This window comes from Diorhabda sublineata, chromosome 6, assembly GCF_026230105.1.
Source record: "Diorhabda sublineata isolate icDioSubl1.1 chromosome 6, icDioSubl1.1, whole genome shotgun sequence".
Lineage (NCBI taxonomy): Eukaryota > Metazoa > Arthropoda > Insecta > Coleoptera > Chrysomelidae > Diorhabda > Diorhabda sublineata.
The window spans coordinates 6,650,939-6,675,614 of NC_079479.1; the positions used below are offsets into that span (position 1 = coordinate 6,650,939).

Below are 24,676 nucleotides of genomic sequence, written 5' to 3' on the forward strand. Positions count from 1 at the left end.
ACGAAACCTTGATGGGTTATATACTACGGCACAAGCAACAAACCTAACCAGAAAAGCATTAAAACAGACAAAAGAAAAAGAGGCAAACCTGCACGAACTTGGAGAAGAACTATTGAGAATAAACTGTAGCAGAAAAAATAAAAGGAAATACAGAACCCTCTCCAATAACATTGGACGGAACCCTCAAAACGTTCTACCACAGTTGCTGAAACACTCTTTGCTCCACTGGAAGCTAGATGACGATGATGATGAAACAAACAATGACAAAAGTATTTTGATAAGGTTGATTTGACAAGATCGAGAAGTGTTGTCAAGATTTTAAACTTAATGTTCCTGTCTATTAAGCGGTATTCGTATTAAAGTCCAGTTTCTTATTTCCTATCTTGTTGACTATAAAAATCACTACAAATGTATGTACTGATGTATTAACCTGAAAGTATATAACAAGTATTCCGAATGGAAAGTATTAACATACAACCAAAAGTTTAGTTGTCATCCAATAACTAAATGATGTACGAGGATATATTAAAAAATTCTTAGCCTACTATAGAACCAAACAAAATTTCAATGTCAAAATATTTTTATTACTCAACATATTCTCCTCTTAATTGCAATCATTGATTACAGCGAACCTGCAACGTCTCTAGACCTTTCAAAAAAATGTTTCTTCTTTCTCTGCAAACCAGACCTCCACAGCTTTTATTACCTCCTCGTTGGAAGAAAATTTACGACCTTTTAAACATTTTTTCAGTTGAGGAAAGAGATGATAGTCGGACGGAGCCAAATCTGGTGAATAAGGGAGTTGTTCTAGTAATTCAAACCCTAAATCACGATTTTTTTGCATGGAGACATGAAATTTGTGTGCAGGAGTATTGTCCTGCAAAAACAAAACACCTTTGGATAGCTGTCCGCGTCTTTTCTCTTTAATTTTTTTCCCGTAGAGTGGTCAGTAATGTCGAATAGTAAACTCCAGTTATTGTTTTACCCTTATCCAAAAAATCAATCATGATTACTGCTTACCTCTTAACCCTTTTAAATTCAGGTACTTGATGATGGCTCGGTACTCCAATTTTTCGATTTTCATAATTTCGGTGGACACCTTTTTTCTTTTAATTTATTGCGTAACTCTGGTTTACTTTTTTAACATCAAACTTTACACTGACACTTCTAATAAGTTATTGTTCGTTGCTATGGTAACGCAATATTTTGTTTATGCATGGAACTGGTCTAGGCTAACTAGATATCGATACATCCTCGTACAGCTGTATGTTTTAGGTGTTAAGTTAAGTTTATCGCAATTTTGATAGAAGGGTTGAAATAAAAAAAATTATCCAGAATATATATATTTCTTTCAATAACACGATGCCTCATAATGTGGTATATAAAATTTAAGTGTTTTATTTTGAGGAAAGTTTTTTATGGACATAAACTTCTGTATAAGCATACACCCATTTTTTTCAGTCGTATACGAGGTCCATTAAATATCAAAAAGATCAATCTTGTCTCTAATTTCTCTAACCAGATTTTTCTCACTTTATTAACTCGGAGCTTGTGGTTTAATATTATGAACTGTAACCATGTGCAACATGTAGACATCTCGATTGACAGATCTGAATTGACATTCTACGCAAGTAAACATGAGATCTTTTTCCATTCCGGGATGTTTAGTTTTCAGGTGAGTTTTGTATGTGCTACTTTGTATACAAGCGTATGTACAGTAAGTGCATTTATAAGGCTTTTGGCCCGTGTGTCGTAAATTGTGTCTGCGTAATGAATTGTGATCTGATGTGGTGTAGGAGCACACTGTACAAGAAAATGGCTTTTCACCTGCAACAAAAATATTTTAGTTGTGAATATATATAAAACTTGAATTCTTAACAAAACAGAGGAAGAGAAGTAAAAAGGGGGGAGAGTTATGGCTGAGAAAAAAAAGGAATACTGAATTTTTTTGGAGAAACAGAACTAAGTAAAATAATAAGATACAAAAGAATAGAGTGGCTAAGTCACATGCAGAAAATGTCAGATTTTGGTACAACAAAAAATTGAAGGACATAGAACAAGTAGGAAAAAAAGAAAGGAAGGCCAAGGAAAAGATGGTCTGCAGAGGTGATAGAAGACCTAAGAGAATGAAGAATTCAGGACTGGAAAACGAAAGAAAAAAATGGGAAAGAATGGAAGGGAATCAATTCCGTGTAGCATCTATATACATGAATATATAAAAAAAATTAAGCAAATAGATCAACTTTAATTTGTTGTATACTTCTAACTATATTTTCTAATTCATTTTGAAAATTTCTTCAGACTAACAATTCTTGTTTATAAATATAAATATCAATTAAAAAAATCGTATTACAGTATTATAACTGTAGCTAATAGTTAATTTTGATAATATCATCAATTATTTCTCCATTTATACTATATTTGGGGCAGTAGGAATCCTTCTTAATTTAAAATGTATCATACATGTTTATTTGATGTAAAAAAGTCAATTTTTGTTGATGTACAGTATTTAGAGAAATTCATTAACATATAGATTCTTTCAAACGCTATGTTCAATTATCTATAAACTTTGTACCATTCGTTTTTGATGTAAAAAATAGACAACCTGTAAGAATTTATGTGCAACCTCTTCTCCCATGGATGTAGAGGTAATATTTATGTTTAGTTTGGTTCAATTCTTCCCTTCTTGTTTAGCTCGACTCCAGTTTCCATGTTGTTTGTTATTTCATTATTCTATTTTCTATATCTGTCTCATATTTTCTTATTTATTTCCTTTTCCCACTAATCACCTTAATTGTTCAATTTGTACAAACCTTCTTCGTATCCTCATTTCACACTTTGTTATTTTCTGCTTCAATCCTCACAATTCGCTACCATAGATTAGCATTGCTAGTAGTACTGACTTATAATTTCTGTCTGTTTCTGTATGTTTTGTTATTTTTTTTCTGTTCAAGAAATATTCTGTACAATGCTATATACGTAGATTGTATCTTATTCACCCTAATGGATACCTCTTTGCCAATTCTTTCATCTGGTCTCACAACTCTGCTACAATTACCTTTCCAACGCTCTTCACCTATTCTTGTGTTTGCACAATTATTTCTTCTAGTATTTTTGATATTTTCATTATTTCTGTCTCTTGTATCTTTATCTGCAGTCCTGTCCGTATTATTTCATTTCATTACCCCACTTCTCTATTCTATTTCGTAGCTCTTATTTTATTGATAGTCATCCGCATACAGTGTCTGTTCTACAGGTAGTAGGACTCATTTTTTTTTAAACTATTTATTCATGAAAACAGTACAAACGATTAGAATTTTTCAAAGTAGCATCCTTCCACATCTACACACTGCTGCCAACAAGTTTTCCAGTTTCCATACGCCTCCAGGAACGGCTGGAACAAAATGCTGTTCAGTTACAGATAGAGTTATTATCAGATATTGAACTGGTAATACAATGCCAGTAACAAGACAACCATATGAGACAAACGCTAGAAAGCAATTGACACGATCCGGGCAGGCAAACAGACTACACTCACAAGTATACCATACAGCATTGCTCAAATTAATTTATTTTCGATATCAGTCGCCTTTAGAGATACAAAAAGCCATTCCCACAGACTTTCCAGTCTATCTGCACAGGAACCTCTCCGGTGAACCATAAAATGCATGACAACCAATTGTTACCTTGAACAGATTGCTGAAGTTCAATTAAGATTTTAATTGAAAGCTTAATTCTGGTGTTGTTATTATAGTATAAATAAAAAAGAGCTCACCTGTATGTTGTCTGATATGCATTTTTAAGGAACTTCTTGATGAACCTTTATAACCACAAAAATTACACAAAAACGGTTTCAACTTCTTATGCACTATATCCAAGTGTATCCTAAGTTGGCGCCTATCAGAAAATCCTTTAGAGCATTCGTCACATATGTGGGTAAGTTTTAATGACTTTTCTTTATGCGTCAATTTATGATTCCTCAGTTGTTTATTATTCTTGAATGCTTTGTTGCAGACATCACAAGAGAAATTTTTAGCGTCTCCATGTATCAATTTATGGATGTTATTGAGTTTGGCTAAACTGTAAGTTTTGTAATCACATTGATCACAAGAATACAGGCCCATGTCTATCTTGTGGAGTCTCCACATATGAGAGGTTAGCGGTTTCCAAGCATTAAATTTTTCACCACAGTTGAAACATGCGAAACCTGTATCAGCATGACAAGATATGTGTTGATTTAATTTTTCAGCATCTGGAAATAATATTTTACATGTCGTAAAAGGACATTGTGTACTTTTAGTTGTATCTACACTAGATGTAGTGAAAGCTTCAGAAACCTTTATAACACTGTCAAAAATTGTTTTTGGTGGGTTTTGTTTAGAAACGTCTGTTGGTGGAGGATTATCTTCAACTATAAATGAAATAATTATGGGTTATTAGGGCAGCGGTTAAAACTATATTACCTACCATTGCTGTTTAGAGTTAACTTATCTGATGTATTTCTTATTGGTGATTTTTGTTTTTCTTTCTTTTTATTTTTATTAGAATAATACACAATTGCCTGTATTATGGAAGAAATGTCTGAGTTTCCTACTCCATGGTCATGTATAAGGTGAGACCTCAGAGACATTCTGTGATAAAAAATATTCCTACAAGCAGGACATTTTAATTCTTGCAAACTTACTACTGTTTTATTTTTGTGAGCATTTTCTAAATGTTCATTAATTTTGGTATCTTTTATACACAGAAATGGACATAAATTACAAACATAATATAGCATGTCTTCATAATTATCTTTCTTTGACTTCAAATTATCATTTGTTTTATCATTTGTATTTTTAGAGTTATCTGGTTTTGTTTCACCATTTTCTTTTAGGACAATATAACTATTTGTTAGAGTGAAAGGATTTTCTACTACAGGAAGTTTGAAATCGCTTGTCGGTAGAATTATTAAGTCCATATTTTGTGGACCATTTTCAACCATTGATGGATCTAAATGTTGAAGGATCGAAGAAACTTGAGAGCTTCCTATAACGGGTAAACATTCCTAAAAATTGAGATAACTACCCTAATTATTACATTACATTACATTTTTAAAATTGCTTTTAGCTGTTTGTTTTTGGAATCAAATTCCTATCTTCAAAATAAACGTTGCTTAAGGTAAACAACCAATTATTGTCACTTTTAGATAATAATATTACTCATAATGTTATACACCTTACAACGTATTTTATTTGATTTCCTTAATTGGTACATTATTTTATAGATATTTCACTGTAGACTTACCAGAATTGTTTTATCATTTATTTTGTTTTTTATTTATATTTTTATTTTGGTCAAACTTTTATGGAAAACTATTTATTGACGCCCCATATATGGACATACAAATTAGTTTTTTCAAATTAAAAATATAAACCATGCATTAGCTATCTAAGCAACAATAATCCCTATTACTAAAATTTTATTGAAATAAATTTGATTTAAATATGACAAAATATGAAAAATATTAATAATAATCTTTACTGATGAAGTAAATTCAAATGTCTGCTTCTTCCATGAATTGTAGAGTTGTTGAAATTCCAAATATCGATTTTTTTATTGATAAAAGAAATATATCAAATATAAAAATATTTTTGTTTTAATTGATTTTATGCACATAACTTCAATTTCTAAAATCCTTTGAACTACACAGATATATCTTTCTCGTTATTTTGATGATCTAACTGTGGGACTGATTGATAAATGGTTGGTTACCTTAATTAATTACTATTTAATGTTAAGTAGATCATTTTAAAGCGTATTGTAATCTATTCTTAACTCAACAATTTAGTCGAACTCTCTAAATGAAGAAGTGAACATCATTTAGAAATGCCTAATCAAATTTTACTGATACATCAACAACAATGAAGCTTGAAAAACATTTTAACGTGCAAATATAACAGATATAAATTCACAAATCATCAAGAATACAAAAAGTTAAGTACTGTTAACAGCTATCATTATTACTAGAATTATTTAAATTTAATTCTTTCACATTGAAAAATATGTATATATAACTTACTTCTTGTGTTAATAATTCTACATTTTGAGTCCAGATAGGATCTCCTGAATTATTGTTTTCGGTCTTCATAGTATTAAACAATGTTTTGCTAATCCACCTTTCAATAATTTTATGGGAATGAGATTCTAACTTAATTTGAATGTATCATTGTATTTACTTAAAAGCTGTTTATTCCCAATTATAACCTCAAAACGTCTTCTTTTTTTTCTTTGAATAGACATACTAGACATGTATACTTAAGCCACCATTTGTATACAGTTCAACCCTTAGACAAGGAAAGACTTCTTTGTCTAAAGTTCAAGCAGATGATTCAAGGTCATAGTCTCAGTAAAAATAGAAATCAAAGCTGTAAAATTAGAAAGTTCGGCTTTAGGAGGAATCACAGTAAATCTTGAGACTAGTAGAATCTACTACTGAAAGTTTCATCCAGAAAAAATCCACAGGAGTAATTCTCCTTGACATAAGCAAAGCCTCCGATCGAATGTGGTACGACGGCCTACAAGATGAAAGAGACAGGATACACGAAATTTCATATAATAAAACTCCTGAGTATTAGAAAATAGAAATTTGTAATATGAAATAAATAGTACAGGCACAATTGTGCAACAAGACAATAGATGGTAACACAGACTCTAGATTGAAGAATAGTCCAACGGCAGCACTACAAGTCATTTTGGATTTACTCCTTTTGAAAATATTCATAGAAAGTGAAGCAATAAAGTGATCAATAAATGCATACAAAGAATAGAACATGAAGCACGGCGACCCGACTGGGTATCTCAGCATTCGAAAAGAATGTAAGGTGCCCATAGATTGTACCACAGACACTATGTCCTTGAAACTATGCTTTACCAAAAACTATTAGTATTCTTAAATGATGGCTTCGGCAAATGAAACAGTAGGGGCAGGTATATATGGACTTGGAACCAAGCTGGCTATCCCAATGGGCTCCGAACCTTCCATTTTTCAGGTGGAAACATAAGCTATCCTTACATGCGCTGCACAACGTAACCACCACAATGCAGATAGTAGAACAGCCCTACAAGCACTTGACTCCATAGAGATATTACTGTAAAATCTCTATGCTTGACTCTTATAAAATTGATTCGAAACTAGTATGGGACAGCATCAAATTTTTAAAATCAATGGAAGCAAACAGTAAAGTTACTCTTATGTGGGTACATGGCTACACCGGAGTACACGGCAATGAACAAGCCGATCATCTAGCGAAACAAGGCGGGGCAATTCCTTTCATAGGACAACTTTTTATAGGTTTCGGAAAAAGCCATCAAGTCAAAGTTATAAAAAAGTGGGAAAACCAGAAGAAATCAGAAATATGGAATAAGACACTAGATCTGAAATAATCGAAAAGGTTTCTTTTCTATTCCACCAATTGGTCTGAAAAGGTTCTTTTATTGAACAAAAGCGAGCTGAGGAGACTGGTGTGCTTACTGAGCATGCCCATTGAACTAGCGTCAGAAGATCATGGGAGAAACTCCCGACAGCTCTTGTCGTTTCTGTAATAAAAATTGCCAAACAGAGTATCCGTAAACAGAGACTAGAATACGTATATTCAAGCTTTTCAAAGCTAGAAAAAGTAAGCCGGATAGCCCTCAGACAGGTTGGTCACTTTGCAAAGTCGTTGCTATCTGACTGGTGAACAGTCTGGGGTACAAAATAGGTCAAGTGTTCCCGAGGTAGATTCACGACCTTACGCCCTAGTTCATCTAATATAAAAGCCAAAAAATTGTTTTTCATGTAAAAAAATCTAGGAATTATCGCTAATGCAGTAGATACTTATCTTAGTCCTCTAAACATTTCATTATAGTTCAAAAGTGAGGCAGTAGATGGTGCATCAACAACCACAGACAACTTTTCTCAAAGTGATTAGGTTATTGCGCAAACATTTTGTTACCTTCTCAATTTAATATTGTTCGTCGTTAAGGGGTTGGGTCAAGTAAAAATTTCAAAGAGTCAACATCTTTTTTTTAGCTAAAATTGTGGATAATTATGTTAAAAATGACATTCTCAAATGATTATTCGAAAAAAAATCTCGGAGTTATGAGCATGAGGCGTTAGGTATCCCACTGCGGGGCCGGCAAACGCTCCGAACAAATTCAACTAGAACACATTAGAGGACAAAACCAATATAGTAAAAATTAATAACAATAAAAGTGAACCTTTGAAAACACTACCAGGATTAAGACAAGGCGACCCCCTATCAACGGTACTATTTAATCTAGCTTTGGAAGGCATAAAAAGAAGAACCAGTATCAACAGAAAGGGCATGATATTTAACAAAAGTATGGAGGGTTGAGATAAGGAGAACCATCTCGGTGTATCGAAAAGTGTCTGTTGAAAGGAAGCAAATTAAGGTGGTGCTATAGTAGCAAGTGGAAGAATTTTAAAAAGAGCGCAACAAATTATTTGAAGGATAGTAAATTAAATTCTTTTTTGAAAGTCATAACTATTTCAAAGAAACTATTAATATACAAATTCATTCGAAAATTGTACATAAAATATATAACTGCTATATTCATTTCATTTCCACTTGCTACTCTAGCGCTATTTTTGTGAGTCTTCGCATTATAATTTGCTGTTTATAGCTGGACACTTTTTCAACTAATCCCCCTTACACTCCATAAAGTTATCAATGCTTAGCTCATGCTAATGATGTGAATGATAGCAAGAAACAGAAGTAATATAAGCTTCAAGAAACCACAAAACAACTAATAACAGCAGCGGAAGAGATCGACCTACACTTCAATAATGACAAAACAAAAGTTTGTGGAAATGAAGAATAAATGTGGAAGCAAGACAAAAAATAATTTCAAAGTACATAAACATGATGGGACGTTAATAGAATTCGAGGAAGTAGAAAATTTCATATTATTTGGATGTACTACTAGATAATAAATGGCGAGAAGAGGAAATTGAGCTAATAATTTCCAAGAGGACCAGCTGTGCAGACAGCTTTAGAAGAATATTAACATTGAAAGAGATATCCAGATCTACGAAATTTCTAATTTTGAGAGTCACCCTGACACACGTCTGTGAAACCTGGATAATGACGAATAAAACAGAAATTGGAAATCTAGGAGGGAAAAATACTAAGAATTTTTGGAGGAAAGCAGAAACAGCGTTAGGATGGAAGAGAATATCAAACCATGAAATTTATACATTTTTCAATGAGTCGCCAATTGTTTTTAAAGACAAGGAGGTTCCAACGACTATGTCACTTAGAACGAATGGACGAAGGCAGACTCTTCAAACGACCAAAAAAATGGTGGAGCGGAGTAGTGGAAGAAGACCTTAGAGAGAAAAACATCCACACCTGGAGAGAAAAAGCTAGGGACTGAAAGAAGTGGAGAGAAATTACAAAGATATGCACCTAAATGGTCTGCACTTTATTTCTAGGATAATTCAGGTAGATTAATTGAAAATCTTGTTAGGTTCAATTGTCCTGGATTTCCATCAATTTTTACTCCTAATGAAGAAATTATTCATGAATAATTGACATTAGATAATCTAATTTACAAATATTTGATTTAATTGGAATTATTACTCGATTAACTACATCTAGTGATCAAATATCAAAAATTTGAATTATATAAAAATTACAATCAATAGTTTTAAAATCAGAATATCACACAGGTTTCGAGTTCAAATCTATCCCTTCAGATAGAAAACGTAAATCTGTTAACTTTTTAACTCTGAAGATGATAACTTTGTTATGGAAATAAGCTTTGTGTTGTTGTAGTGGTAGTTAGTACAAATCATACTGTAAAAAACTTTGATGTCAAATAGCTTCGAGAATATAATTTCTGCATTATCCAGTATACCAAGAGTACTTTTGCATATGAACTACTCAATATTTTTGATCAATCAACTTAATTAACACAAAGGGAGTCCCTCAAACCGTAGGGATTAACAGTCTAAGAATAAAATGGTAAATATTTAGTAATATTTATATTTTTCATCGAACATTTTATAAAATATACTATCATAAGTAATAGGACAAGGTACATGATTTTTATGATTAAAAATATCGTACCGAGTTGTTAAAATAATAAATACAAAATAGATATTTAACAATAAACTAGATATCCATTATCTCGGAAAATGCAAACGGATAATTTAAATAAGATTACAATAGTATATATAATTAATTACTATAATTTTAATCGGTATTTAGAAGGGACAACATGTATCTGTATGCCACAAAATAAAAGCAGTGTTAATAAACCTGCCACCGGACTCTTAATACAACCGGTTAACTCTATTTTTGAGATAAGTATATATGTAACACAAAATTATATTATAGTTTGTTCATATTTTAGCAGTTTGGTAAAATATAAACAGCTATTGTATCGAAATATACTAAAAAAGAAACGGATTCAACTTAGAGTTTGATAGAACTGTAAATGATCTGATACTGTTACCACAGAATGATGACAATAAAACATTCGATAACATAATAAGTGACAAAAAAAGCACTGTAATCAATAATTGAAAAAAGTAACTGGAAAGTAGGACAAGTAGTTAAATTTTATTGTTTCGTAATATTTTGTCATATATGTCACATATGCTATAAAGAAATTGTTCCATAAATCTCTAGATCTAGTACATCCAAAAAAACGGCACTTTCTATTAACACTTACTTCTAAAACTTTATGATAAGAGAAATACAAATCCTTAATTCAAAAGGATAAATTGAGAAGCTTTTTTTAAATACTTGCCAAACGTTTATGGTTATAAAATTCATATTTTGATTATAAGACATCAATAATTGATTTGAGGTCACTTATTCCATCCCATTAGCATACAAGGTAGTTCCCTAGATAAAAGTAATCATGTATTTTACAAAAATAAAGCCATGAAGAATTTTTCATTATGCTTACAGGAACATACGTGTATAACACTCTACACCCTTAATACTAAATAATGGGGCTAACTGGTACAAATATTATTCCAGGATTAATGGCTTGACAGGAGTAGACTTCAGCTCAGACAACAGAGCTGCTATACAAGCTTAACGGATGAAATAATATGGTCCAGTCTTGTGCTAAAAGGTTAAAAAGTTCTTAGGCCACCCTAGAAGTGACGAATAGATTTTCATTCTCTCATTTTAAATAGTCTCCTAGGACTCCAAAAGATTTAGGCCAGGACAGACCTTTCAGTACTCTATTTTCAAATTAAGAGTTGTCGAACGTATCTTTCAGTCAGATAGGCATAACCAAGCATTTGAGGAAGACGCTAGTCGACACCACTTCCTGTGTTATTATTGACTTGTGTTTACCAATAGTGATAAAGTGGGGTGAAGTGAGAAAAAAGGAACATAAAGGTCGTTTAGGACAGCAAAGCTGCTATCCAAGCTTAACGGGTGGTCCAGTCTTGTGTTAGAAGATTAAAAAGTGTTTATACCACCCTATTTTCTCATTTTAAATGGTCTCCTACCACCCCAAAAGATTATCGCCAGGACAAACCTTACTCGGTTTACGAATTTTAGTAAAAGGTCGTCTGGTCTACATCAAATTCCTTTTGTGAGTTACGGCAGATGTTATCCTGACTAGTCTTAGACGAGTTTAGACTTGTCGAACGTATCTTTCAGTCAGTTAGGCATAGTCAAACATTTGAGAAAGACGTTAGTTGACACACCCACACACATACACTTCCTGATTGATCGTTTTGCAACATCAAGAGACCAAAGATATGAAGGCAATTAATCGGCCCAACCAGCTACTAAATGTGTGCCTAAAGATCGACAAATAGCGCATAAAGCTTGTAGAGAGATCGATATGATAGGGTACACAGATTGTTCCAGAATCAAGTAGAAAAGAAATGCAATGACAGGAAGATAATCTGGAAGGCTAATTGTATGGTGCAGGCATCGAAGATTAAAGATAGTGTAAAATTATTCCTAATTCTCTAATACCCAAAATTTTAAACAAGTTTATCGCAATACTGCATTTTTTAGGTACGCTAGGTACATGAACATAACTTAAACAATTTTTAACTGATTGACTTTAAATTATGGAAGTACATGAGATTTTTTTCTTTATATTGCATAGTTAATTTGTTATTAACAATTATCTGATGATTTTTTAGGCTTTTCACTTTCTACTTTAGAAGTGCATCATTTGGCCAAAAATCAATAAATTGAAAAAGTCCCACTTATTTCTATAGCGGTTATTATAGATAATCAAAATAATTAATGATAAAAAAATTACAGGAGGTGTGAGTCCAGCTGTGAACCCTGAAAAAAACAGCAAAAACGCAGTACGCCGCCATTTTGAAATAAATCACTTCAAAAAAACTATTGTAAGCAGTCACTGATATGAAAAATACAATCATGTTATATCCCTTTGTTCTGTAGTATATCTGAAAAAATCCATAAAAACCTATTTGTTTCTGCTTTTAGAGTGGCCTAATGGCTCGAGATCTAGCTTCTTTAGGTGCACGAGAACTTGACTGATTCACTCATCTGATTGGGTCCACCAATAGGTCCAAAACTCGTTCATAGTTTAGCCGAAAATGTTCCTATTACATATCTCATTAGTCTATGCGAAAGTATGCTCTCTTACCAAACAACTGCTCCCCTTAAACAGGACACGACGGGTCTAACTTAATCTAACCAGAAGGCCTATGTGTACAATGATCCTTGATCATCCACAATTTAACTATACATAGAGAATAAATAAATAGAAAATGGTCATACCTATCAAACTGATACAAGAGCACCTTTTTTCTACAAAAACTTCTAAGAAACAATTTTTGAAATAATTGAAATTTAGAAAAGTATGAGGCAATAATCCCTTCAAAATTATACTACCCTTTATTTATGTAGTATGGAGACGAAATTAATAATTCCAATATCTTAGAATATATATTTACATCAATAGTATATATTTTGTGTTCCACTTTCACAATCTCTAATAAATTTCATAATTGAAACCGCTTGGCAGGAATTTGAAAGAATGAGATTCACAATTCACCCACTTGATATAGGTAGGAATATTTGGAACCGTAAGTGATATTAATACTGAACACACTATTTACACTACCCCCATCTCCACACTCACACTGTCTGACGCGCGTTTCGATACCCAAGTTATGGTCATCAGAGACCGAAGCATCTGAAGATGATAACTTTGTTATCGAAACGCAGTATAACTGTGACTGTTGGTGTAGTGGTAATGTAAACAGTATGTTCAGCGCCCATTTTAAGGTTTGTATTCCTTTTATTACCTAATGTAGAAGAAAGTCCCTTTTTATTAGATATACTATCAGGTGAAGAAGATATGTGAATAATTAGAGAAGGTAGTTTAATATAGAGGAGCTATAATATTTAGGTGACTGATACATTTGAAATATATTACCACGATGAAGATTAAATGACGAAGAAGAGTAATAAGAGTGGAATCAATTTTTCAACATACAGGACTTGATTATTGTGATGATCAATCCAGTTAAGCCATTGCTACAAAGACAAAGCTTAGTGAAAGTTTTATTATATTGTAAAAGAGGAAATTAAAACTATTCTGAAATATTAATTATATCAAAGATTTAATGGAGAGTTGTTTGAAATACTAATGGAATTGAATATTTTTAAAAATCTAAAAATTTTCTTCTGTCACTTCCTTTTTTCTTCATTCCTACTTAGTCATTTGGGAGGTTGCCACTTCATCTTTAAAAAAGCTGAGGAAGACTGAAGAAAAGAGTGATTATAACAATATAAAGAGGAGTTAACGTAATTAGTTGAACTCTTGACTATCCCAAGAAATATAAGTTTACATATATTGAGAATATAATTTACTAATAACTAGTACAAAACAACTTCACTTTTTTTGTATCAAAAAAATATTCAGCTACATGTTGAGATTTCCAAAGCTATTTTTTTTCAATATAGATTTACTTGTCTGTATCACTTATTTTTTCCCAATCTCCATCTAAACTACTGTTGCTACTTGGTGTACTTCTTAAACTATCATTTGAATCATTCTTATTGATTTTTGTCGATTGCGGACTTTCCACTTCCTTATTCTCTTTCTTTTTAGGCGAATCATGTGCAATTTTTATTTTTTCCCCTATTGGTAATTTAGATCTCGGACTAGTTTTTCTTTCGTTTTCATATTGTTCTAAAAGTTTTATCTGTTCCTCTTCGGTTAATTCTATATCTGCTGCAAAATCTTCTAAAAAAAATATACGCATCAACAATGGAATCAAATAAAGTATAATTACTTATTAACTTCTTTTGTCCCCTTGATTTAATTATATATAGACTTACAGAGCTCTAAACTGCCATTATCCATCATATTAGTATTAAAATCTTGACAAGAGTTTAAATAGCTACTATATATCATTAATCATATAAATTAATTTGCATCCAATCTACCAGTGTTAAGTTTCAATAGAACATGGCGATAAACTTAACTTATTTGTTTTATAAGTTTTGAGAAAAGAATTTCCCTGCTTGTTTTCAAATTACACATGAGGTGGTAGGTCTAGTGTGCATTACCATGAGCAATGCAAAGGCTTTTCACGCGAGGTCAACACAATGGTTTTTTTACCACCATTCAATAAACTACAACTACAAAAGAACCAATTTATTACATATTATATAATTAACATAATACAGTAGGACCTCTTTATAACGAAACTGAAGGTGCCAAAGTAAAATTTTGTTACATGGAAAATCATGGAAAATTCGTTATAAAGAAATTATTAAAAAAACATATAGAATAGTCCGATTAACTTAGGCCAAAAAATAAGAGTGAAGTTACATAAATTCCCACCAAGTTAAAAATCAGTAAAATTGTTTAAACTATAATTAAAAATAAAATTTTCCATCAAAGGTCATAAATGGGTTTTTCGCGATTTTCAGCAAAATGGCAAGTTTATCAAAAATACCTCAGACAAAACTTGTAGATCATAAAATTGTCTACAAAAAACGTATTAACACTTTTTTGTCGTCTTTTCTGAGATATAACGATTCACAAAGTTGCAATATAAAATATACTTAAGTTATAACTATAAGATATCAGGTAAAGTGAAGTCCCTTACTTTATACGACATTGTAACATAATAATTGGCTGTGACACGATATCTACATTTACAGGAAGGGGACAAATCATCACAAAACGTTTATTGATATGACTATTGAAGAGCTACAAATCTTAATGAATTAAGGAAAAATATAAACCGCCTTTGTGGTAGAATAAGAAGTGAATAGCTGAAATAAATGTGATCATCTAACATTTTGTATTTTTTTTTAATCTTTAATCAATTATATATTTTCCATTTTGCCCAATGACCTTTTGCCATCTTTCTTTCAGCTTCCAAGATTTCGCGCTCATGAAATTTCTGGTCCTTATCAGCAAAAAAATGAACCTGGTGCGATGGAAGGTCATTGTCATTTTTGAAAGTTTGACCATTCAAAGAATTCTACAAACTTCGAAATAAATGGTAATCAGATGGTGTCAGCTGTGGCATCACTTCCCAGCCAAGATCCGATAGTTTCCCATGAGCTGCCAAAGATTTGTGAGGTCTTGCATATCATGACACTAAACCTTTTCTATTTGACAATTCTGGACATTTTTCTTCGATTGCTTCATCCAGTTTCATTAATTGTTGACAATAACCATCAGAATTGATGTTTGGTTCCTTGGAAGCTGCTCAAAAAACACAAGATCTTTGTAATCCTACCAAACTAACAGCATAAGTTTTTTAGTTGCTTTTCAGCTTTCGATGTGGTTTTCTTTTACTTTTTTGGACTAAACATACACCTCTCTGGTGGTGTTTGGATACTGATAGATCTAAATCCTAATAAGTGGGGTACTCAACAATGTACTGGGAATCCAGTATAACAGTTTAGTCTATTATAAGTTATTGCCACTATTGAAATTAAGTCTGGTAGATTGAAATTCGGTTGATTAAAGATTTCACAAACTTATATTAATTAGAAAGAAACCGATACCATTAGTATAATTCAAATAAACTAAAACCATATGTGCATCAAATAACACTTGATGAGCTCTAAATACAAATATTAAAAGTATAAATGAATAAACTAAGAATAATTCACCTTGTTCCCATTTGAGACTTTCTTCTGTTACTTGTTTTTCCTTTTGCTCCCGTTTTTCCAAAGCTTCCTGCCTTGCAAGCTCATCTTCTAATAAAGCTTTTTTAAATAAGTACCTGTATATGAAAAAAAAGCTATAATATCAGATCATTTTATACTCCGCATTAACTTGGATGTATAAAAGTTACATCTACTTAAAGTCCCCAAAGATATTCCTTTATTTATTACAAAAATCAGTCGTTTACCCTTCAAAAGTTCAAAAATATTATATCCGAAGAATAATTAGTTATTATTGGTTTTATTCTACGCATTGAAAGTTTTTAATTTCCACTATGTTCAGAAAACAAGCCACAATAATTAATTAAAAAAGATCAAAGTATGATTCTTACAAACCTTTTCCAAAAAGTTTGATGCTCTACAACATCAGGAACTAATTTAGCATAGTGACATTTAAGGACTTCTGAGCTGTTAACATGTTTTGCTATTCGATCGTCATTCAACTGATCATCTATAATTTCTAACCAACAATTATATTGTTTTTGTAAACTTTCACCTGGATCCTCCAAAAAAGTAATGGGATCCTTTTGTAGTTCATAAAGTGCTTTCTACAAACAAAAAATTAAAAATTAGGGAAATAGTTGCAGAATTGCATGGATATATACGTCGATGCACCAAAGATTGAAATATGAAATGGAAAAATGTAAGAAAAAATCTAAAATATACTTTGGCAATAAGCCTTGGATTAAAATTTACCTGAAATTTGTTTAAAGTAACTGTTTCCGAGTTTTCCACTATCAACATTTCTGCATCTGAATCATCAGGACTAGGATTTAAAACACTGTTCACTTGTCCTAAAAAAATGTATTATTAGAGTAAACATGTTTAATATACGAATATAGTGTATACCCATTAATGAACTGATGCTTCTTTTCATGTTGCTAGCTGTCGATGAAGGAGAATCCAACTGAAAAATTCAATAAAAATGATGTAACAAATATTTTTTAGTAGAAATTGAAAAATATTTTATTATTTTCACAAATCAAAGAGTAGAAGTAGCTCATAGTTTTTTCATTATTTTAATATCTAGAAGGATTTCAGGATTTCTTTATTTGACACTATTAGGGATGATACAGAAGCCCCTGTATTTTATTGCAGTTATAGTATGTATGATAGTTTCTGTTAATTCAATTATCTAGTAGAACCTCGCAACAGTCAAAATGGCCCAGGTTTGCCTGTACCTCGTACCTTCTTGCTACTCTCTATTTGAATTGAGAATATTTTAATGGCATCTGTGCGATTTTTAAAAAACCCTCATAATTAAAACATGTAGATCATATTCTTTTTAATAGTGGTGACTTACTTATATTGCATACCTAAGAGCCAATAATTTATCCTGTATTGTGTTTTATTTTTTTTTTCAAATGTTCCGCATATTAAATTATTGATCTCTTTCTCTTTAATTGAAGAGACTCTTTATATGGTATATTCTTTCAGTTAGGATTCTATTGGTTTTCTCCCCCAGAGCCGTTCTCGGGTGCGCCTACGTGGACATGAAAAGAAGGGCCGTGCAAAAACGGTACATTTTTATGGGCTTAACCCAAAGGGAAAGAAATAAATCCAAATAATGAATGGTACCTAAGTACTAATCAGATGCTAGCGGGACACTTGGTGGGATTCATAAGGCCCTACGAGAGCAGGGACCACGATCACGACCACGACAAACTCTCATCTTGCTTTTGAGGGCTCTGAGAAAATAAGGACCATTGAATTTGCTCCCCCAAAGCTCTTACTGGTGCTTTTGACAAGGTCCGGCTCAATACCTTAACATCTCTCCAATACGGGGCTTCCAATCCTGAGATTCAGGTAAAAGCCTGGGAAGAGACTGAGAACTCCTAGATTTATGCCTATCGAACTACAAGTTGGCTCCAAAAACCGTAAAACTACACGCAAAGTGAGGCCCAACACGAAATCAGAGGGATGATCGAATTTACATCTGGCTGTGAGTCGAGCGGGACAACCCGATATCTGCTTCACGGAAGAACACCTGATGGATTTCATTAAGCAGTGACTGGAGCCATCATGCCGTCTCCATCTAGCAGCAGAACCAACCTACTGCAGTTTCTCCCTTTCAGCTAGTTAGGAGTCATATCCTAATTCGTCAAAAGGTTGAAGTGAAAGCACCTGATAGGCTTCTCAAAAGACATTGACCTTTGGTAATTTCAAGTGAGGTAAAGCGAGCCCATCAGAAGACCTATTTTTGCTTTTAGTCACCCATTATGATACTATGAAACACTGTTTTTTTTAATGGCCTAATTCTTTGTATTAAAATGTTAATAAGTTTCCTGGATTCCCTGAGTTAGGAACTATAATTCCATACATGAGAAACATATCTTTTTTCTTATAGTTTCATTTTTCAAATGGGCCAGCTTCCTGTATCTCCTTTATTACTTTGTGCATAATTGTTCCTGACGTAAGGTAACAAACTGTTGATTTTTGGGAGCTGGTTTTCTGATTAATCTTTTACCAACTATATTTCAAATTGCTCTTATTACAACTACTGCTTTGATTCTTTGATACTGAAAATGTAAAATATAAAAATTATTTTGTAATTAAAGTTAAATATTCAATAAAATTTTACTAAAAATTATAAATTTGAGTCATAAGGGTTTTGATGTAAAGTTTTAGCAAATTCGTACTTACACTAAGTGTTTTCTCAAGAACTGCTCCTGTAGAAGATACAACACTGCTTGCTTCATTTTTAACAGCTGTTCCAAATTCTTCTAAATCTTTCTTTACAAATTCTAACACTTCTGAACCCTAAAATTGAAATAAGTTATTACTTTTAAATTCTAGAAATACTTTTTCAAAATCTAAATGCCATAAATCAAGGGAAGTATTGCTTGTGTTTGAAGGAAGGACTTGTTAAAATGATAAGGACTGTATTTAGATTATAATTTGTTTATTGACATATTTCTAACAATCAAATAAGACTAGTTACTCTCATCTTTACCTACGACTACCCTGACTTAGTGAGGTTCCCTTCTATATCTAAGGGTTGGAAAAGCAATCCCCACTTGTTATATATTACAAGAATTTTGTACAGCAAGTTATCAAGATTTATCATCTTTAAACACACATCTTTATTTTTATAACTGTTCATTTTAATTTTTTTCTAATTTCACCACTTCAAATTTTGGATGTAGAATTTTAGAGAGTTTATTATTCATATTTATGGTTTATTTCAGAAATTGTTTATTACAGATTTACAGGTTTGCTTGTTAGCTATTCATCTTTTGCTGTCTCTACTGACCTCTGAAAATATAGAGACATTCAAATATCTAGTATACTGCATATAATGCTATATTTCAATTCTTATTGAATTACTTTGTAAAATTTTCAAAATTCATCTTCTGCTTGTAAACAATATCTTTTTTTATTTTGTAGTCGAAATAAAAAATTTTCATACAAAATGTGCTGCCCCTTGACATCTGCTGCCTTAGGCTACAGCCTGCTGGTAAATCCACCACTGGTTTATCAACTTTTGGTTGGGGGATAATATTTAATAGGGTTTTACATGATCTTGTTAGCAATTTATACATAAATGACTACCATGAGTTATTTTAAGAAAAGTGGGTACAGGTCCTGCTAAAAAGAAGACACAATAATGGAAACTTAATGTACATCTTTAGTTGGTATTTAAGGTGGTCTAATTGCTAGATAATTGAAAGTTTAGGAGAAAATCAGCCAGGTCTATTCACAATTGTTATTTCTGACTACATAAAAACTCTTTGGAAACTATAACCCAAGTTCAAGTAACTCACATATCAGCTGATTGAGGATCTTACCCAGAACGAGATTTAGATCACAGTTTCCAAACGTTACTTTCAATTTTCGATGGAAATTTCCAATTTAAAATATTATATACAATAACTTTTGATTTTATCACTTTTTGAACGTTAATTCTTCCATGATATTTATTTACTTGTAATCTCCCTTCGCGGATTTTGTGCTAAAATTTAAAACTAATAAGCTATCAATGACGTTGCTTATGAGAATTAATAGTAGACAGCCATTTAAGAGGAATAAATAACTTTCAAAGTTCAAAAAACCATAAACAAATAAAACAACCCTTCAGTTGATCGCATTCACCCACCAGTCTACCAGGGTGAAAAGGATCATAACTTATGATACAACCCAATTAACTCAATCAATTTTTGAACAACAATGAACGTGTTCCAGATCATGATTGGGTCAACCCAATTATACTTTCAGAAAAATCCTATAAAGATATTGCAGCACCAGGATTACACAATTCACAGAAATAATCATTTTTTTACAATATCTGGGTAAAACAGTTTGTTACTTGAAATTTGCTGATCCTGGTGAACATCTATACTATTTTAAATCTTTAGTACCATCACAAAAAATGAGGTGCAGATTAGAGAGCATAAGAATTTTTTGGCAGCTGCTTTATATAATGAAGAAAATGTTATCAAGATAAGGTGTTAATGTCAAGAATCAATCTGAGCTGAACTAAAATACTTCTTGTACTATAGATTCTAATTGAAGAATTTCTCGCTCTATTATATTAAGGCATATTGTTGCAAATATATTATAAATTGGAAATATTCCAGTTGAAGTTATTGATCATTGAATCACTGATTTTGATGACATCTTTGCTTGACATTTTCCTATTTGTTTGACAAATTAATGCCACTGTTGTTATTCTGTGGACAAATTTGTCTTTAATATTGATAATTAGATTGAAGTGAGATACTGTGATTATTATATTTGTAGAATGGAAAATTCAGTACTAATTAAATATAGAAGTTGTTGTATTTAGGATAGAAATATTAGCAAAATTGCTGAAGCAATATTAATTATAAATGTCACATAAATATAGTTTTTATCATTTCCCCTATTAGTCACCCATATTCCAAATTAATCTTTATCAAAATAATATCAAAATATCATGATTAGGACTGAAATTAGGTTGAAACGTCAATAGTAATTTCTATGAAAAATTAAAAGCCATTATAATTAAGAGATCTAAATTCAATACATTTGACTGCTGCTCAAAAATTTTAAATAAATAACGCTGCATAAACCATTTGAACATAGGCGATTATGAAATATAATAAATACCTGTCCATTTTGTTCCTCATACCTACGCAAAAAAGCTTCAATATAAATATATGCAAACTGTAAAATACTGCAACATAGTTTTTTTATTTAAAACAGAGGTGTTTTATTTTCGGATAAAAAAAAAGAAAATGAATTATGTAAATACCTTATTCTTTGCAGCATTTAACCACGAACCGAACCAGTTGTTTTCGTTCCTAAAAAAATAAATAATTGATAAAACACAAAAACAAATGGCTGATAAATATGTCGTGAGAGGTACTTACTGTTCGCCCATTATTTGTAAAATCTTATGTTAATAAATTACACAATTAATTTAGGAAAATGTATTGATAGTAATCGTGCTTGACAGGTCAAGGAAAATTATTTTTGTTTTTTTCCAACAAACAAACTTTCAACAGCCATGACACAAGACAAGTTTATTATATATATGAAGATAGCAATATTATTGGTATTAGCTGTCAAATAATTCTTCTTTCATAATATTTTTATTAGTAACTAAAATATAAATAGGTAATACTTATGTTCGTTGTTTTCTGTACAGGTGAAAAAATATAGATAAAACACATATTTACAGATGAGTTTTTTTAGAATAATTGCATACACATTATTGAGTATTGATTTAATACACTGCCCTTTTTCATTTGTCGGCTACCTAAGTGAAATCTACAACTAAGACATATGTGAATAACACCTAACTTCAGTTTATTTTTAATTAACGAAACCAGCAATGGATATAGATTCTGAAAGTACTGTAACATCTTTGGAAGATAATACGGAAAATTTTTGTGATAATCCTACACGAGATACCCTCGCTGAGGGTTTAATGGGACTTATAAAACCTACAGTAGATCAATTAGATGAAAGAGTTCGTGCAACAAGGTGATATTTTTTTCCAAATATAAATGTATTTTTTGATTATTGAACGAAATTTTTATAGTGAATACGATAAACAAGATTTATATTTCGTAGGATCTCTCAATTGGAACTCAAACAATGCATTGAAAGTCTCAGTGAAGAATTGAAGTCAATTTCAGAAACTCAACAAAATACTGTGGACTTGGATATTTACGTTAAAAAACTTGTTAATGCGAAACAAAGAGTGATAGTATTGACGAATATTCTGCAAAGTACACAGGAAAGATTAACTAAAGTGCATAATAACTTGGATAAAGAGATTTTGAAGAGAAAGGCGGCTGTAGAAAATATTGAAGAACCACAAAATAGTGTATCAAGTTAATATGAGCCTTCATACACCAATTTATAATTTAGATCAATTTCCTGATGTGTACATTCCAAGTGAGGACACATTTTTGTTTTTAGATGCAATTGAATCTGACTATTTATATCTAAAAAATTTGCAACCTAGCATTGCAGTTGAGATAGGCTCAGGTAGTGGAGTCATTATCAGTGCATTACACCAACTATTTCAAAAATCTTGCTCATATTTTGCAACTGATATAAATAAACAATGTTGTTTAGCTTCTAAATTAACAAGTACATTAAATAATACACATGTGGAATGTATCACAATGAACCTTTTACATAATTTTCGGAAAAATATGTTTGATGTGATATTATTCAATCCTCCCTATGTAGTTACAGAACCATGTGAATTATCTGGGAAAGGTCTGAACCGTTCCTGGGCAGGAGGGTATAATGGTACAGAAATTACAAATGAATTACTACAAGCTTTACCTGACCTACTGTCTGAAAAAGGTGCTTGCTACATTGTTTTGTTAAAGGAGAATAAACCATTAGAAATAGTGAAATATATGGATGTTTTGGGCTTTAAAAGCCAAATGGTTATGCAGAGAAAAATACCAGGAGAACATTTATTTGTTTATAAATTCTGTAGAATAGATTTTTAAATTAACCTTTCAGATGGAACATTTTTTTTCACAGATATGGGAATTTAGCTTCTTTTTCATGCATTTATTTACCCCATTTTATTTTTTTTTATTAGCACCTAAGGCACTTATAGATATATAGATAATTAATAAAACAATAAGAGAATCTTTTAATCATAAAATTATTTATTCTTTAAATAGAATGTGGAACATAATTGCTGACAATATAATTTTGAATAGTTATTACATACAATCAAAGTTACGTATGAAAAATCATGTGTTGGCAAATGATGTCCATGATACCTGAGAAAAAGCTATTTCAGTTAATGTGCCAAGGGTCAGTTAGCTGATTGGGGTTAAACCATGAGAACTGATAAGGAACTTTGGCTATTCTTTATGGGGTCACAACCGGTGTTACAATAATATTGTAGAAGGTAAACTGATGAATCCGAAATATAATGCTAACTTATTAACAGAGTGAATCAAACATACAACCTAGTTTTTAATATTGCCGTTTGGTATTCAAATGTTGAGAACTATAATAGTTCCTAATATAAATACATAATGCAATTATACTTTTAAATACACTCCACTTAAGACTTTGACTCTATGTGAAAAAAGCGATGTTATCAATGCAGTAAAAAGAGGCATGAAAAAAAGACGTAGCAGTCCAATACGGATTACCATCAAGCACTTTGTCTACAATAATCAAGAATGAAGCTGGAATATTGCAAAAAGCAAGTAGCAAAAGACGGCATCTAGCTGAGTTTCCTGATTTAGAGGAAAGCTTACTCAGTTGGTGCAAACAGTGCTGGGACAAAAGCAAGTGTATCTGGGACTATCTTACGCGAAAAGGTAACAGAATTTTCAAAATTACTGGGATACAGTTCTTTTCGTGCTAGTAACGATTGATTGATGAATTTTAAAAAGCGTAATGAAATTGTGTTTAGGAAAGTTAGCAGCAAAAGTGCAAGTGTCAATAACGAGATATGTGATGAATGGATAATTGAGTTGCAAAGTTTATTGAAGGATTTTTTCACCCAATACAACATCTAAGCTACATCCCTTAGATCAAGCAATAATAAAAAACTTCAAATCCGCTTACAGAAAGGAAGTTGTTAGGAAACTGGTAACAAATATGGAACAACAGTCAGCTTTATCTGTGAATGTATTACATGCAATTAGAATGAGAGTCAAGGCTTGGAAATGTGTATCTAAAACTACAATATTAAAATGTCTTAAAAGCTGTGGATGTCACAAGAAAAAGCTTCTGAAGAACCTTTTGAACCGGAATAAAAAAAGTTATTACAATTATAATTAACACTGGTTGTTTTTTTGTAGTAACACAAGAAGAAATAGCATATTGTGATAAAATGGACCTATACAAATACAAAAATATGAAAAAATAATTGCAAGACGTAAATTTTTTTGTTACATTTATAGAACCATATTGATTGGTAAAATATTTAATTATTATTTATTAAGAAAGTAATTTCATGTTTTCTAAATCATATATATTGACAATATTTATAGTTTACATTT

At 31.6% G+C, this 24,676-nt stretch overlaps 4 protein-coding genes across 8 annotated transcripts; 2 read left to right on the plus strand and 2 right to left on the minus strand.

Moving 5' to 3' along the window:
- Window positions 1-1,327: 1,327 nt before the first annotated feature.
- On the minus strand, window positions 1,328-6,315 carry LOC130445716 (gastrula zinc finger protein XlCGF26.1-like). Of its 4 annotated transcripts, none has more exons than XM_056781542.1 (4): window positions 6,062-6,315; window positions 4,468-5,047; window positions 3,776-4,411; window positions 1,328-1,827 (listed from the first exon to the last, which is right to left on the minus strand). In XM_056781542.1, exons 1-4 carry the CDS (start codon window positions 6,128-6,130, stop codon window positions 1,538-1,540), a joined length of 1,575 nt encoding a protein of 524 aa, XP_056637520.1. In that variant the 5' UTR covers window positions 6,131-6,315; the 3' UTR covers window positions 1,328-1,537. The 4 variants fall into 4 exon arrangements, with proteins under 4 accessions (XP_056637520.1, XP_056637523.1, XP_056637522.1 ...); XM_056781545.1 differs by having other exon boundaries at window positions 1,337-1,827; window positions 4,468-5,028; window positions 6,062-6,200; XM_056781544.1 differs by having other exon boundaries at window positions 1,337-1,827; window positions 4,468-5,063; window positions 6,062-6,198.
- A 3,704-nt stretch (window positions 6,316-10,019) lies between these two features.
- On the minus strand, window positions 10,020-21,750 carry LOC130445372 (BSD domain-containing protein 1-like). 2 transcript variants are annotated; one of them, XM_056780962.1, is made up of 8 exons: window positions 21,551-21,750; window positions 21,433-21,481; window positions 18,843-18,959; window positions 17,049-17,106; window positions 16,896-16,993; window positions 16,536-16,747; window positions 16,146-16,258; window positions 10,020-14,253 (listed from the first exon to the last, which is right to left on the minus strand). In XM_056780962.1, exons 1-8 carry the CDS (start codon window positions 21,559-21,561, stop codon window positions 13,973-13,975), a joined length of 939 nt encoding a protein of 312 aa, XP_056636940.1. In that variant the 5' UTR covers window positions 21,562-21,750; the 3' UTR covers window positions 10,020-13,972. The 2 variants fall into 2 exon arrangements, with proteins under 2 accessions (XP_056636940.1, XP_056636941.1); XM_056780963.1 differs by having other exon boundaries at window positions 10,020-14,250; window positions 21,551-21,740.
- Window positions 21,751-21,767: 17 nt separating this feature from the next.
- On the plus strand, window positions 21,768-23,316 carry LOC130445374 (SNAPIN protein homolog). The gene is made up of 2 exons (XM_056780965.1): window positions 21,768-22,166; window positions 22,257-23,316. The coding sequence occupies exons 1-2, from the start codon at window positions 22,015-22,017 to the stop codon at window positions 22,522-22,524; spliced, it is 420 nt and encodes a 139-aa protein (XP_056636943.1). The 5' UTR covers window positions 21,768-22,014; the 3' UTR covers window positions 22,525-23,316.
- LOC130445373 (methyltransferase N6AMT1) lies at window positions 22,526-23,316 on the plus strand. The gene has a single exon (XM_056780964.1). The coding sequence runs from the start codon at window positions 22,526-22,528 to the stop codon at window positions 23,153-23,155; it is 630 nt and encodes a 209-aa protein (XP_056636942.1). The 3' UTR covers window positions 23,156-23,316.
- Window positions 23,317-24,676: the final 1,360 nt, after the last annotated feature.

Excerpts from the sequence above, each read along its gene's own strand:
- LOC130445373 (XM_056780964.1), top strand. The coding sequence starts at position 22,526 with ATGAGCCTTCATACACCAATTTATAATTTAGATCAATTTCCTGATGTG.
- LOC130445716 (XM_056781542.1), bottom strand. The coding sequence starts at position 6,130 with ATGAAGACCGAAAACAATAATTCAGGAGATCCTATCTGGACTCAAAAT. Across the intron at positions 5,048-6,061 it reads TAGAATTATTAACACAAGAA|GAATGTTTACCCGTTATAGG; the intron begins GTAAGTTATATA and ends CTCAATTTTTAG. Across the intron at positions 1,828-3,775 it reads GCATATCAGACAACATACAG|GTGAAAAGCCATTTTCTTGT; the intron begins GTGAGCTCTTTT and ends TTTTTGTTGCAG.
- LOC130445374 (XM_056780965.1), top strand. The coding sequence starts at position 22,015 with ATGGATATAGATTCTGAAAGTACTGTAACATCTTTGGAAGATAATACG. Across the intron at positions 22,167-22,256 it reads GAAAGAGTTCGTGCAACAAG|GATCTCTCAATTGGAACTCA; the intron begins GTGATATTTTTT and ends TATATTTCGTAG.
- LOC130445372 (XM_056780962.1), bottom strand. Across the intron at positions 16,259-16,535 it reads CATCAAACTTTTTGGAAAAG|GTACTTATTTAAAAAAGCTT; the intron begins GTTTGTAAGAAT and ends TTTCATATACAG. Across the intron at positions 14,254-16,145 it reads AAGTCTCAAATGGGAACAAG|AAGATTTTGCAGCAGATATA; the intron begins GTGAATTATTCT and ends TATTTTTTTTAG.